Source organism: Rhynchophorus ferrugineus, unplaced genomic scaffold (genome assembly GCF_030347505.1).
Source record: "Rhynchophorus ferrugineus isolate W39M unplaced genomic scaffold, kcgeb_rfMv2 rfM2, whole genome shotgun sequence".
Taxonomy (NCBI): domain Eukaryota; kingdom Metazoa; phylum Arthropoda; class Insecta; order Coleoptera; family Curculionidae; genus Rhynchophorus; species Rhynchophorus ferrugineus.
The window spans coordinates 71,883,700-71,896,983 of record NW_027472581.1 but is presented as its reverse complement, the minus strand read 5'-3'; the positions used below and the strand labels follow the sequence as shown (position 1 = coordinate 71,896,983).

Sequence of the window (13,284 nt, the reverse complement as noted above, 5' to 3'; positions counted from 1 at the left end):
CAGAACGGTGAATCTCGCATACCTCTAGCAGTCATTTGTCTTAATTAACATTATTGTTAACGTCTCAAACTTAATTAGAGAGTCCCCCGAGGCAACGCCCCAATTTAGATTTCGACTAGTGAAATTTGATTTGTGCTTTGCCCACGCACTCCCGCTTCTCCAAACCAGACGACGGAGAAGGGGTCGGATGACGCCACCTGATTCTGAATAAGTACAATCTAAACGAAACCTCTGGAGATAGACCCGGTATTTCCGTCACTAGCAAAGTTTACGGTTGAGTTTTCGAATGCGGCCGGCTTAAGAGTAGAGGCCTTTAGGTAATGTCGTCCCCGCCAACAAAACATCGTAAACGTTTTAGTAAATTTAAATTTATTTCGGTCCGGTTGTACCATGCGATTTCCATAAATATTCCCTTTAGTTGATTCAGCGAAGGTGTTTGTTAGAAGGCTCCGTTTTCTACAAGCCATTCTGTCAGGTTTACATAACAATAAATAGTTTTGCCCTCACCTAGATCTTCGCTAAACTTATTTAACATAAACAAGAAAATTAACACATTTGCAGTTTATCTATTTGTGAATGAAAAAAATAAATAATACAGTCTGGTAAATGATTTCATCTCAACACCGTAAATATTACATTAAAACATATTTTTTACAACACTAAATCTATAACAAGATGAAATAAGACATAAAAATAACTATATTGACTTATAATTTTACTACCTTACTAAAAAAACTACCATAAACAAATATGCAATATACCACCGCAACTAAAAATTGCAGAATATTCTATAGAAAATATAAATTAATACTTTGTATATAAAAAGTATATTTCTGTACCAATTACACTACCAAAAATCAAGTTAGAAGTCACACCGAATACCAGTCAGTTTCCGATTTCCTATCTCTTTTCCTCCCCAAGAATCCCTTTCAAAGCACAGAACAAATGAAATTTGTAAAAAATACTGTAAAATTAACATCATCAAATAAATGGCACATATTTAAATACGTAGATTAACATAATTTAAATAATTGATATTATAACGTAATTGTTGTAATAATTAGTTTCTATACTGTTCCATGTATAGTATATACTACACCATTTACACATTCTTTTTAAATACAAATTTTATGTTATATAACGCAACGAAAAGAAGTCGCTGGTTGAGTCAGCTACACCAAGTAAATTCTGATGATGAAGAATGGCAAAAGCACGTTTTTAAAATAAAGAAAATACGTATCTCTTTCCAATATTATAATTATAACAGTAATGGTCTTTCGACCATGTTACAACACACTAAATAAAAATCATGTTATCAAAAAAATCATTTATGTTGTTGAAAGACCTGAACTATGTTCTTTTGTATTGAGTCTGATGTAAATAGAAATACCAGAATAATCAATCGTGTTTATGTAACATTAGCTTTCATAACCTGAGAGTCAAATAAATAGTAATAATTAATTATTGTGATGTTCTAGAATTAGATTTTAGAATTTGTAAATTGTGATCTCCACTCGGCGCTTCGCTGGTCGAAGTCGTTGGTATAGGATAATTTTTTTAGTCTTCAAGATTTATATTCGGACCATAATGACTAAATGTTTTAATTATAGACAATCCATATTAGATTATAATTAGTTATAGGAATAGAGACATTCAAGATGTTTTATACGTTTCATTTAGAAACACAGACATATCCAAAAAATTCCTATAAATACAATATCAATTATATCATATCCAAAACAAAAAAAAATTACTCTTTAACTTTTTACTCTTTAAAAATCATAGTGTAATTAGAATTAAACGAGAAATAACCATAATTATTTTTTGATACTTCTGAAAACAATATGAAGGGCAAAATGATACGTTTAAAACATCTTAATTCTCATATAAACACAATATCTATTAAAAGCTGGAATTCTAAAGTTGTACATTATCGTAAATAATGGTGTATTTTTAGAATAATATTATATATGTTATTCACTAAATGTTTTAAAATTCTATGATGTCTATATATTATGAATGATTCTGTAACTAATGTAAATAATACTCCCATATTTTTACGTTACAATTCTCTATTGTCAAAGTTATTAATAAATGTTTTAAAAAAGTTTAGCTATTAGTTTTAATTAATTCCCGTTTACTAACTTTCAACTTAAACATATACATTTAAATAGATCTTAGAATAAAATCATAAAATATGTATATTTAATAAAAAGGGCATCTAAAGCTTAATAAGGTTATATGAATGAAATCCCTATTATAATATAAACGTATTTGTCATTTTGTTTTCCGAATTAAACTGGTACAATTGCATTAGCCCTAAATAACAGTTATCTATCAACTAGCTAAAAATTAATGGAATAAAAAAAATTATACTAAATTATGTTTGGTAAATTGTACACTGACTAAGGATTCGGAATATTATTTTGAGTTATGACCTGTTAAAATATTTTGACATTTCATTATATTCACCAAGCAACGCTACTTTTGATTTCTTATCATTTGCTATGCTCATGGAACAGATCACAGTAAACACCACTTTTATAAAGAAATTGAAAATAATAGCGGACAAAAATGGACGGCTCATTAAAGAAAATACATTTTCTGATTATACGCAATTTTTCATAAAAACTACTTTAAAATTAAATAGCAATATAAATACAGGAATTTTCTTTTATAGATCATACATACAAATCAAGCAAACTAATACATTAATAAAATACCAAAGTCAGGGAAGCAGAACTTTAGTAATGTAATGACCTTTTTTATGTTTTTTTTTCCTTCAAGAAAATCTAATATGTATGCTAAATGGCACTCGCTCCCACCAGATATCGTTCAAAATTGGTCCTAATTTAAATTCAAAGAAGGGAACCTCCAAAAATATCTGATTAGTTTATTTTATGTCAAAATCACAATATAGAGCACAATAAAACTAATTTTATGATCATTCTAATTACCAATTTTAGCTTTAATTTTGAAAAAGTGATGCTCCTTTTTTGTTACAAAAATAAATATTAATGCGTCAACACCAATTACGCGCATAAGAGGTTGAGTCATCAGCCACACTACCAGTTCTCTTGCATTTCTAGGCATAAAGGGTTGTGAAGGCTCACGAAAAAAAACCCAACTCGGGGCACAAAATAACTTAAGTTGAGATAACAATACTAGGCAAAGCAAATTGCTTCTGAACAAATTGTTAATGCCTTGAATAATTAGTTCTTAATCAGCAACCAAGGCTTGATGGTCAAAATTAATCAATTGGAAAATATTCAAAAGATTAATGAACATATGGTCATAAATAATATGGAATTAAAAAAAACAAAAATAAATGTGAACCAGAGATATAACATTATCAGTTTAAATAACTTAATTCAGTATTACAAAATAAACCAATTTACATAAATGAAACGTAACGTTTCTGTACAGCAAATATAAACCTTAAGAAATATTTAAGGGGTCAAGTCAAATATTTATTTTGTGTTGATAAAGACTGTAGATGCAACAAAGATATAAATAGTAAAGTATCAAAATAAGTTAAAATATGATACTTATAAGCACATTTTTTATTCAAAATTTGGTGAAGAATATTGAGAATTGATCTGCAAAGAATTAAATGAAAACAACTCTCAAATATACTTCTCTAATGTCCATTCAAAATCATTATATATATTTATATAGTAAAATAAAACACATTTTAAATTAAAATGAACTTTATTTTCCATGCAGACTTTCAAGTAAAAATGCTTTAAATGCAGATGCCACTAGAACTAAAGGCAAAAGATTGGAACAAAAACAATATGAAAACAATTGTCTTCTTGATACACCGCACATCTAAATGGTGGAATGACTTTTTACTCATTATAGTTAACTCATTAACATTACATTTAACATCAACAAAAATTTATATTGGTTATTACATTATGGTGTATCATTTCTTTAGAACGGTATACACTGATTCCTTAAAAGAATTATAATTGACCACAGTCTGCTATAGTGATTCTTTTCGTAGTTTTTCCAGATTGTGAACCAAGGGCTTCTATTTTCTTTACAACATCCATGCCTTCCACCACTGATCCAAATACCACATGCCTACAAAAAGAATAAATTAACAAAAGCTAAACCTATTGATGAAATGCTTTTGAAAAAAACCATCCGTGTAATATATAATTCAATTAATTCATATATTTGATTCAATAATAAATATGGCATCAATGTCCGTATATGTTATGGGAATAGATGAAAGTAGAAACAAAACAGAATGATCGATTGTACAAACCGATACAGTCGAACAAATTTAAGGTACGTTTCTGATAGAGCCAATAATTTATTCATCCTATAATTACCTAATTTACTATTACGCCAGCAACATAAACACAATATTAGAAACATGATTAATTGCGTGTATTTTTTATAACCACTAGAGAATGTATAGTTTCTATTTTTTGTTTTAAATTTAAAATTATTATGGAAAATAAAATAAAAACAGCCATTCAATCGCCATGTGCATATATTTATGTGGGGCAGTGAAACAGAAAAATCAATAACCAACTATGACTCACTCATTTAAGATAGGGTCAACCATAAAAATTGCCCTAGCATATAATGAGAAAAAAAAAGAAAACTCCGGACCCGTTTAAAAGCTCGTATATCATTGTTAATGTCGCGCACATTTGGTACATTAAAATTGGTAACATTTAAATTTATTCTCTAAGTATTTTAAAATAACTACTGAATGTAATTATATGATGAAAAACATACATAGCAAAAACAAAGAACTATAAAATTAGATATCACTGCATTTATAAACATTAAAATCATTCAATGAGCCATTAACAAATTTCTACCAATAGTAATACTACCACTTTAACAATACCTCTGAAAACAAATATGAAACTACCTTATTACAATAGACATATAAAATTACCAAGCAGGTAATATTTAGAGCATAAATAAGAAAGTGTGAATAAAAAATGTTTTAGTATCTCTAGCAATTTTTATATTAACCATATATTTACCTGTTATCTAACCAGGAGGTTTTGACTGTGGTGATAAAGAACTGTGATCCATTGGTGTCTGGTCCAGCATTAGCCATAGACATGATACCAGGTCCGGTGTGTTTCAAGGTGAAGTTTTCATCCTCGAATTTGTTACCATAGATGGATTTTCCACCGGTACCATTATGGGCGGTGAAATCGCCTCCCTGGCACATAAAATTGGGGATGACACGGTGGAAGGTGGATCCCTTATATCCGAAACCTTTCTCACCGGTACAAAGAGCCCGGAAATTTTCAGCGGTTTTTGGTACGACGTCGGCTCGCAGCTGAAAACAATGTTCAATAAATGATATGTCCCAATATCGCTTTAACTTTTTATTAATTAGTCAAATTATTACGGATTGTATATAAATTCGATTCCCAAAAATTTAATATTATGTGGAGCAATTTATCACGTGAATGTTTACCTGGATGGTATTTTTCTGGCAAGACCCCGAAATGTGGGACGAAATGCTGTAATTTCTGTATTTAAAAATAACATGTAACGGGGGTCACTTGAAGACATTCCAATGAATTTTAACATTGCAATTAAATTTTATACTTATAACAATTGTCTTAAATAAAAATGTACCAATATCAACATATATAAATATATAAATGACTACCTCCAGGAATAAATGTGTTATAAATGACAAGTCTAGAACTTAAAATGGGCATTTGACACATCGACGATATGACAAATATAGTCAGGTTTAAGTATTTCGATCTAATAAAAAACACCTACTCGTATTATAGGATAAAATACAGGTGACAGGATGAAATTTGATTGAAAAAGCAGGAAGGCATTAATAATGAATAAACCAAAATTTATGTCATACGAAAAAAAAAAGATCATGTATCGTTCCGAAATCACAATATGGCGTTACTACTCGGCATTTATACAACGGCGTTTAACAATAATTTAATCTGTCCACCCTGTAACGATAAAAATTCATTATCTGGCAAATAAATAATTCGCGCTTAAATGATTAGGTTATCAGAAAAAATGCTAATACCGCAAAAACATACTGCATTTGTAAAGCAATCAAAAGTAATGCAATACCAAGAAAGATATGATCATGACAAGAGGAAATAATAGTCGAAATTTCTCTATTCTGTTCAAATTCCTATCTTCCTGCACATGACCGATAGACGCCATGCAGTGGAATTTTCCCAGTGAAATATATTCCACCGGCAACAAGCAACAAAAATCACCAACACTATGATTCTATGACAATGCAAATTTCAAGTTCGATGACTAACGAAGACCTCTAACAACATATACAACTATCTACATATATGGATATCCGAAAACAAATCCTTGAATGCCGGTTGGTTTTTGTTTATGGGTGTATCCAACGCTCCAATTCAAACCGGCATTCCGTCCACCTCAAAATATTCACAAAAGAAAAATGTGAAATCTCACATCTTGTGCACATTCCTTAACACCCCACTAAACATAAATAAAATAAGAAATAAGTGAAATTAATCAAACCGGCATATCAGAATCAAGCATGGTGGTTGTCGGTTTTAAATGTTTCTTTTACAAGTCTACCTCATGCACAATTTAATCACAAATGTTAATAAAATAAGAATCACTTACCTCAATTACGATACGGCCAAAGGCCTGACCATCAACGGCCATATCAAAGAAAACACGTGGAAGAGCCATTTTAGAACACAAATTTCTTAAAACCGACGTAGTCAAGTCTGACCGCAAAGCAGAACACCGACCGGCAAATGCGCTTTGAAGAGAAATGGAAGTGACTCGACGAGAGAGAACGAAGAGGGCCATATTTACAGGAAGTACAACGCTAATCAATTGAGAATTTTTCAGATCTAACGCTAAAATTAAATTAATATATATGAAAACTAATTTTGAATTCAATAATTTAAAAAATGTATTATAAAAATTTTTTGCTTAGAAATATCTAACGAGAAATAACAGAAAAAAATTAAAATGTAACTACACGTTGTTATAATTGAAGTAAAATGTATTATGTTCAGGAATTAATTCCTAACCAAAAATTCATATGACGTAATACTCTTGGAGATAAAAATTAATAACAACTGAACTCTTAAGATATGTTCTAATTAATAAATAGTAATATAAAGTTATGCTGTATCATAAATTCTTAGTTTATAATTTGAATGTTTTGAAATATAATGTATTTCGGAACGTGGTAATTCGCAGTTTGACATGTGTCAAGAGTTAATGAAAGAAAAATGAAAAATGGTTTATAATCGATTACTGTGACGTAAGATTTCAAAATACATAAACTATACCTTGTTCTAAACATGAGCAATTTGGGAAATTATAATAAAAATTCTGTTTGGGGAAATAAACCTAATATCAGTCAGAACAATGCATTACCACCCCAGTTAGGGGCTTTGAGTAATTTAAACCACTCTGGAATTGTCCCCTTTCAGCAACATCAGCAAGTATTTCAAAATATGGGCATTAATCAACAAAATATAGGTTTGGGTCTGCAACAAATGGCAAATAATCAATTAAATGCCTCTTTAGCTTCGAATCCAATATTTCAACAGCAACTCAATGCTGTTTCATATCCAAACCCGAGAGCCTTAAATCCTACAGCATTTCAAACTCAAGGTCCAAATAGTAATTTACAAAATAATTCAAATCCAGGTTTTAATAATAGCTATTAAGTTTAATTAGTACTTGAATAACAGTTGTCTTGTAGGAAACAAGCAAAGAGTTTTTACTGGCACAATTACACAGGTTCATGACAATTTTGGATTTATAGATGATGAAGTATTTTTTCAAAGAAATGTTTGTGTCAAAGGATCAAATCCTGTTGTTGGTGATAGGGTTTTGGTGGAGGCATCATTCAACCCAACAATGCCTTTTAAGTGGAATGCAACCAGAGTTCAAGTACTCCAAGGAAATCAACATCAACCAAGAGATATTCGTGGTGGTACAGCTGTTGGAAATTCAAAAAGCTTTGGTTCAAATGCCAGTGGGTATAATGCAGTACCACCTCCAATGGATAGTGGGAATGGTTTTGGGAGACGTGGAGATAATAGTAGAGATTTTGGAAGGGATAGACCCAAACTCTCAATTGGTGATAGGAGAAATAGGTCTAGAGATAGGGATGATGATGAAATTGAACGAAAAAGGAGAAGAGATGATAGAATTAAAGAGAGAGAAAAGGATGATAAAGACAGGAAGTCCCCAGTAAGAAGAAGGTCAAGGTCACCAAAGGTACGAAGAAGACCAAGAAATATTCCTAGATATATGGTACAGATTCCCAAGATTGCATTATATTTGTGAGTAATTTATATTAGCAAGATACGGGATATTTATTATAATTTTTATTTAGGCCTCAGGCGGATGTATTGGAAATTAAACGAAGATATAGCAATTTGTATATACCATCAGATTTTTTTAACACCCATATCCGCTGGGTGGATGCTTTTCCTCCTGATAAGCCATATGCTTTAAATAAACCATGTTCCTTTCATATCATGAATAAAGAATTAGAAATATTACATGAAAATGATGCTATATTGGAACCACCTGATGCTGATTATAAGTTTTCTGCAAAGGTATATATAATTTTTAAAATGTTTTCATATACCTTAACCCTTGTAATCATATATTCTAGGTAATGTTAATGAGTACTCCTGGTATTGAAGAAATTTATCAAAAATGCTTTGCAACAGCAGAAGATATAGACAGAAGGGAAAGAGACAGTGAAGAAAGGGACTTTATACCAGTTCACCCAACTAGACTAATAAACTTTCTTGTTGGTTTGCGTGGTAAAAATGAAACCATGGCAATTGGAGGTCCATGGAGTCCCTCAATGGATGGTGAAAGTCCAGAAAGTGATCCATCTGTTCTTATCAAAACTGCAATTAGGACATGTAAAGCCTTGACTGGGATAGATTTATCCAATTGCACTCAATGGTATGTTAACTGATATTGTGTGAAGGTGTCTTAGATTAGAATTAAGCAATTTTATTGATTTAGATGGAAACCACACATAAAAATTGTGTTAAATAAAATTCAAATTTTGCTGTAGAAAGAACGGATGAGAAATGCCTTTAATTTAATGTTAACTGGATTGTTTGATGAAAAGTATTTTTAAACTATTAATATTATGCATATAATGAGAATAATCTGAATAATAATAAAATTAACTGAATTTAAAATTTTTGTGTTAAACAATTGGTTGGTTAATTGGCATTTTTTCTACCGCAAAAAAAAATCGTATTTTAGACAATATGTTTGGTTGATTTGATAGAAACCTTTATAAAATAACAGGAGTGTATGACTCAAACATAAACACTCCAATGTTCGATTTAGTTGCATCAATTATTTAGAAAATGTACGTAATGAGATGCAACATAACATGAGCATAATGTTAGCTCAAAAAGTCATCGGGAGACTGTTGGCTGGGTCCAACACAGGCCCTGAGTCATCACTGATCTAACCATCCTAATCAGTCCTTTTTTCACAAATGTCTATGTTCCCGCCTGTAGGTACCGCTTCGTGGAATTGTATTATCGACGCAGCGAGACAACCCACAAGGGAAAACCAGTTCCTGCTCGGCTCGAGACCGTTGTTATCTTCTTACCAGACGTTTGGAGCTGTCTGCCTACCCGCCTGGAGTGGGAGGGTCTACTACAATCCTACCGCAAACAAATGGAAAAGATCCTGAAAACCGGATCCTGCGAGGAAGGCGACGATATCACCAGCGCCAATGACGAAAAGGCACCGTTTTTTCTTTCTTTACCTAAGTTAACTAACGTAAAAGAAAACATAGGCTAGGTATTACTGTCGCTGTGAGCTGTGACCAGACTTCATACTCAGACACGCACTTGTCAATTAGTATGGTTGTTGACTTAAATCTGGTTTCGAATGAATGAAAGTGTGTGGTCAGGTGTGTCTGATGAAGTGATATAGGCGTGCGTCGAAATTCAATTCCCTTTAAATATACAAAAGTAAATGAATTGTTTCTTTTTCTTTTACGAAACCCGTCAGGAGGAAGATGTTGTATCCGAAAAGACGGAACCCACACACTACTCCCAGCTAGATCCTAAATCGATGTCTGTAGCTGATTTGCGTAACGAGTTGCGAGCGAGAAACATGAGTGTAAAAGGGCTGAAATCTCAACTGGTGGCCAGGCTGGGCAAGGCTTTAAAAACCGAAGCTGAGAAAAATGGCGAAGAAACCACCGATAAAGAAAACAGCGAGGATGTAGAATTAGAAACAATATCAGAAGAAAACAGTAAGAAAATAGAGGTAAGTAGAAAGTAAATTTCATAACTTATTATATTATATTTAATTAACTGGCGATTTCAATCGTTTTGTCTACCTTATTATAACATATTTTGAGTAAAACTACCAACATGTAAATAATTGTGGGTACAAATGACCTTTCACAACTTAATAGAAGAAGATGCCATCAGTAAGTTATGGTTAAAATGCTCAGACAGAAATCATGGAATACTACTGTAAATTGTATTTTATGCGCACTAAATAAATATTGAAAAATGACCAGAAACAAAAAGAGTGATTTGAAGGTATGATTTTCAACATATTTGCCTGATATTGAGCTTTCTGATTACTGCTCTTGATATGAAGATATCTACTCATATATAGCCTCAAACTAGTGAATCTACACTACTATGAATAAAACATAAGATTCTGTTAGAATTTTGTTAGTTAAAAAATTGGGAAATCTTATTTGTACTCCCAATGTATTTAAAAATACTGAATGATATTTAATTAAATAGTTAATTATAGATAAACTATTTAATTAATATGTACAAAATTAACAATCTGTTCATTTAACATTTTTATTTCATTTAAAATTAGCCAGAAGAAAAGAAATTAGACGAACAACAAAAACGTTTAGTCGAAAAACTTTACACATTACCCGATCAGCCTCATCTTATTGTGCATCCATCAAAGACTGCGAAATCCGGCAAGTTCGATTGTACAAATATGTCCCTTTCCTTATTGCTGGATTACCGCCCAGAAGACACCAAAGAACATTCATTTGAGGTAACCACGAATATCAGATAATCTGTGTTAGTGCTTTAAAAATCATATTTTAGGTATCTCTTTTTGCCGAACTATTTAATGAAATGCTTATGAGAGATTTTGGCTTTAACATATTTAAAGCATTATATGAACTACCTCAAAAACCCAAAGAGAAGGAAGAAGATAAAAAAAAGAAAGACGAAAAGAAAAAGGACAAAAAAGACGATGACAAGAGGGATAAAAAAGACGATGAAAGAGACAAAAAATCAGAGGATGGGTAATAACAATCACAATGTCATAATTATTTTCTTACGTGTAATTACCTAGTGATTCAAGAAAAGATAAAGATGAAGACGATAAAAAGCGTGATTTTCGAGATACCAAGAGGGAGGATCGAAAAACTAATAACAGTGACGAAGATGAAGATGACGATATGGATGATAAAAAAGAGAAGAGAATAAAAGATAAAAAGAACAAAGATAAAATTAAACTTTTAACTAAAGATAAACATTTACTTTTGTCATTTGTTTATTTTGATCAGACGCATTGTGGATATATTTTGGATAGAGATATTGAAGAATTACTGCACACCTTGGGTATTGTTATAAAATATACGTGAAAATTGTAATTTTATTTTTTCTGTTACAGGTTTAAACTTATCGAGATCTCAAGCTAGGAAGTTAGTAAGCAAAGTAATAACAAGGGATTCATTACAATTGCATTACCGAAAACTAACAGATAAGCCCAAGGACGAAGAAAAAGATAATTGTGAGAATAAAGATGGAGAAACACTTATGGATTGGAATGAACTGGCTTTAGGTAATAAAGGTTTATTGCCAGTTTTCAGAAGTGAGCTACAACAACAAGATACCTCAGAAAAACTAAATGTTGATAATGGTTAGTTTTTAAAATTAAATAATTTCGAAATAATTGTATTTAATAAATATACTTTAGGTTTAACTGTATATAGAGGTGCAGTGGTAGATATTGGCAAGCTTTTATCTCAGTTGGAGAGAAGTGAAAAAGCACGAATTGAGACAGAACAACAGATGGTTGATCTAAAGAATGAAAATGCCAAACTCTCTGAGAAATATAGTAAATCAAATTCAACCATCAAACACTTGACATCTGAAATGAAGGAGTATAAAGACAAACTTAGAAATGCTGAGGATGCTCTCAGTAGAGCGAATGTAAGTTAAATTTAAAAATAATGCTCTTGTTAACTGAAAACTGAAATAACCATTTTCTTAGGCTCACGCTAAGTTATTCCACACAACATTAATAGATATTCGAGATAAAATGGACCCAGTCTTAAAAATAGCGTCACATAAGGAAAAAGATGAGAGGAAAGACAGAGATAGGGATGGAGATAAAAAGAAACAAGAAGACAGTAAGTCTAGATGGGAGAAGGATAGAGACAGTATTAGAAGAGATAATGACAAAGAAATTAAAAAAGAACATGAAAAGAAAGAAATTAAAGATAAAGACATAAAGGAAGAAGTGAAAAAGGAAATCGACGATATTAAGAAAGAGGTTGTTGACATTGATAGCACACTAAAAGAGTAAATAATTTAAAGATAATTATTTACGATAATTTAAGATTAGCATTGATTGTATTTTGTTAATTGTGTATGTTTTAATATCAGTTAGCGTGCATTTTTTAAGTAATCTCAGATTAGTTCACTTTTCTTTCAAAGTCATCAGAGCACTTAAATTTGTTGAAATATTTTCGGTTTACTAAACATTGAAAATATTTTCTGTAATGTAACACAATTGTTTTTTTAAATATAATTTAAGACTAGCAATATGTTTTATTTATTCTTATTACCTGGTAGATTGAATTTGGATTTAATGTAAAAAATCGATAACGCGATTAAACTGTAACATTAATTAAACGATTACATCACCTTTTATAATTGATACTTCTGCATCAGGTTGTTGTGTGCTTCAAAAAAGGTCAGGCTAGATGCATTGGATGTATTCTGACTCATTAAATATTTTTAAGGAACGAAAAATACATCTTTCGATGAAATGGGAAAAATCGTTGGGGCCGACAGTCCGTTAAGACAGAAGTAAGGTTTATAGGTTTCGAAAGAGAAGCAGATAGGTCAATATAGCACTGCATCTAATGAAACTCCGTTCGTTCTCAAGTGCCTCCGAGTTATCTTTTAAACCATCTAGTCACTTCTAAGCAATTCTTTATGCTCTTAATAATTTTACGAAGACAAATAATATCAT

General features: G+C 31.2%; 2 protein-coding genes across 2 annotated transcripts; one reads left to right on the top strand and one right to left on the bottom strand.

Moving 5' to 3' along the window:
- Positions 1 to 3,692: 3,692 nt before the first annotated feature.
- Positions 3,693 to 7,029, bottom strand: LOC143190353 (peptidyl-prolyl cis-trans isomerase). The gene is made up of 3 exons (XM_076394585.1): positions 6,637 to 7,029; positions 5,016 to 5,320; positions 3,693 to 4,089 (listed from the first exon to the last, which is right to left on the bottom strand). The coding sequence occupies exons 1-3, from the start codon at positions 6,826 to 6,828 to the stop codon at positions 3,969 to 3,971; spliced, it is 618 nt and encodes a 205-aa protein (XP_076250700.1). The 5' UTR covers positions 6,829 to 7,029; the 3' UTR covers positions 3,693 to 3,968.
- A 185-nt stretch (positions 7,030 to 7,214) lies between these two features.
- Positions 7,215 to 12,847, top strand: LOC143190351 (cell division cycle and apoptosis regulator protein 1). The gene is made up of 12 exons (XM_076394584.1): positions 7,215 to 7,683; positions 7,739 to 8,324; positions 8,378 to 8,603; positions 8,663 to 8,964; positions 9,540 to 9,771; positions 10,042 to 10,302; positions 10,879 to 11,067; positions 11,121 to 11,323; positions 11,374 to 11,642; positions 11,695 to 11,943; positions 12,001 to 12,236; positions 12,298 to 12,847. The coding sequence occupies exons 1-12, from the start codon at positions 7,332 to 7,334 to the stop codon at positions 12,610 to 12,612; spliced, it is 3,420 nt and encodes a 1,139-aa protein (XP_076250699.1). The 5' UTR covers positions 7,215 to 7,331; the 3' UTR covers positions 12,613 to 12,847.
- Positions 12,848 to 13,284: the final 437 nt, after the last annotated feature.

Excerpts from the sequence above, each read along its gene's own strand:
- LOC143190351 (XM_076394584.1), top strand. The coding sequence starts at position 7,332 with ATGAGCAATTTGGGAAATTATAATAAAAATTCTGTTTGGGGAAATAAA. Across the intron at positions 8,604-8,662 it reads ATTATAAGTTTTCTGCAAAG|GTAATGTTAATGAGTACTCC; the intron begins GTATATATAATT and ends CATATATTCTAG. Across the intron at positions 9,772-10,041 it reads CCAGCGCCAATGACGAAAAG|GAGGAAGATGTTGTATCCGA; the intron begins GCACCGTTTTTT and ends GAAACCCGTCAG.
- LOC143190353 (XM_076394585.1), bottom strand. The coding sequence starts at position 6,828 with ATGGCCCTCTTCGTTCTCTCTCGTCGAGTCACTTCCATTTCTCTTCAA. Across the intron at positions 5,321-6,636 it reads TTGGCCGTATCGTAATTGAG|CTGCGAGCCGACGTCGTACC; the intron begins GTAAGTGATTCT and ends CATTGTTTTCAG. Across the intron at positions 4,090-5,015 it reads ACCTCCTGGTTAGATAACAG|GCATGTGGTATTTGGATCAG; the intron begins GTAAATATATGG and ends TTCTTTTTGTAG.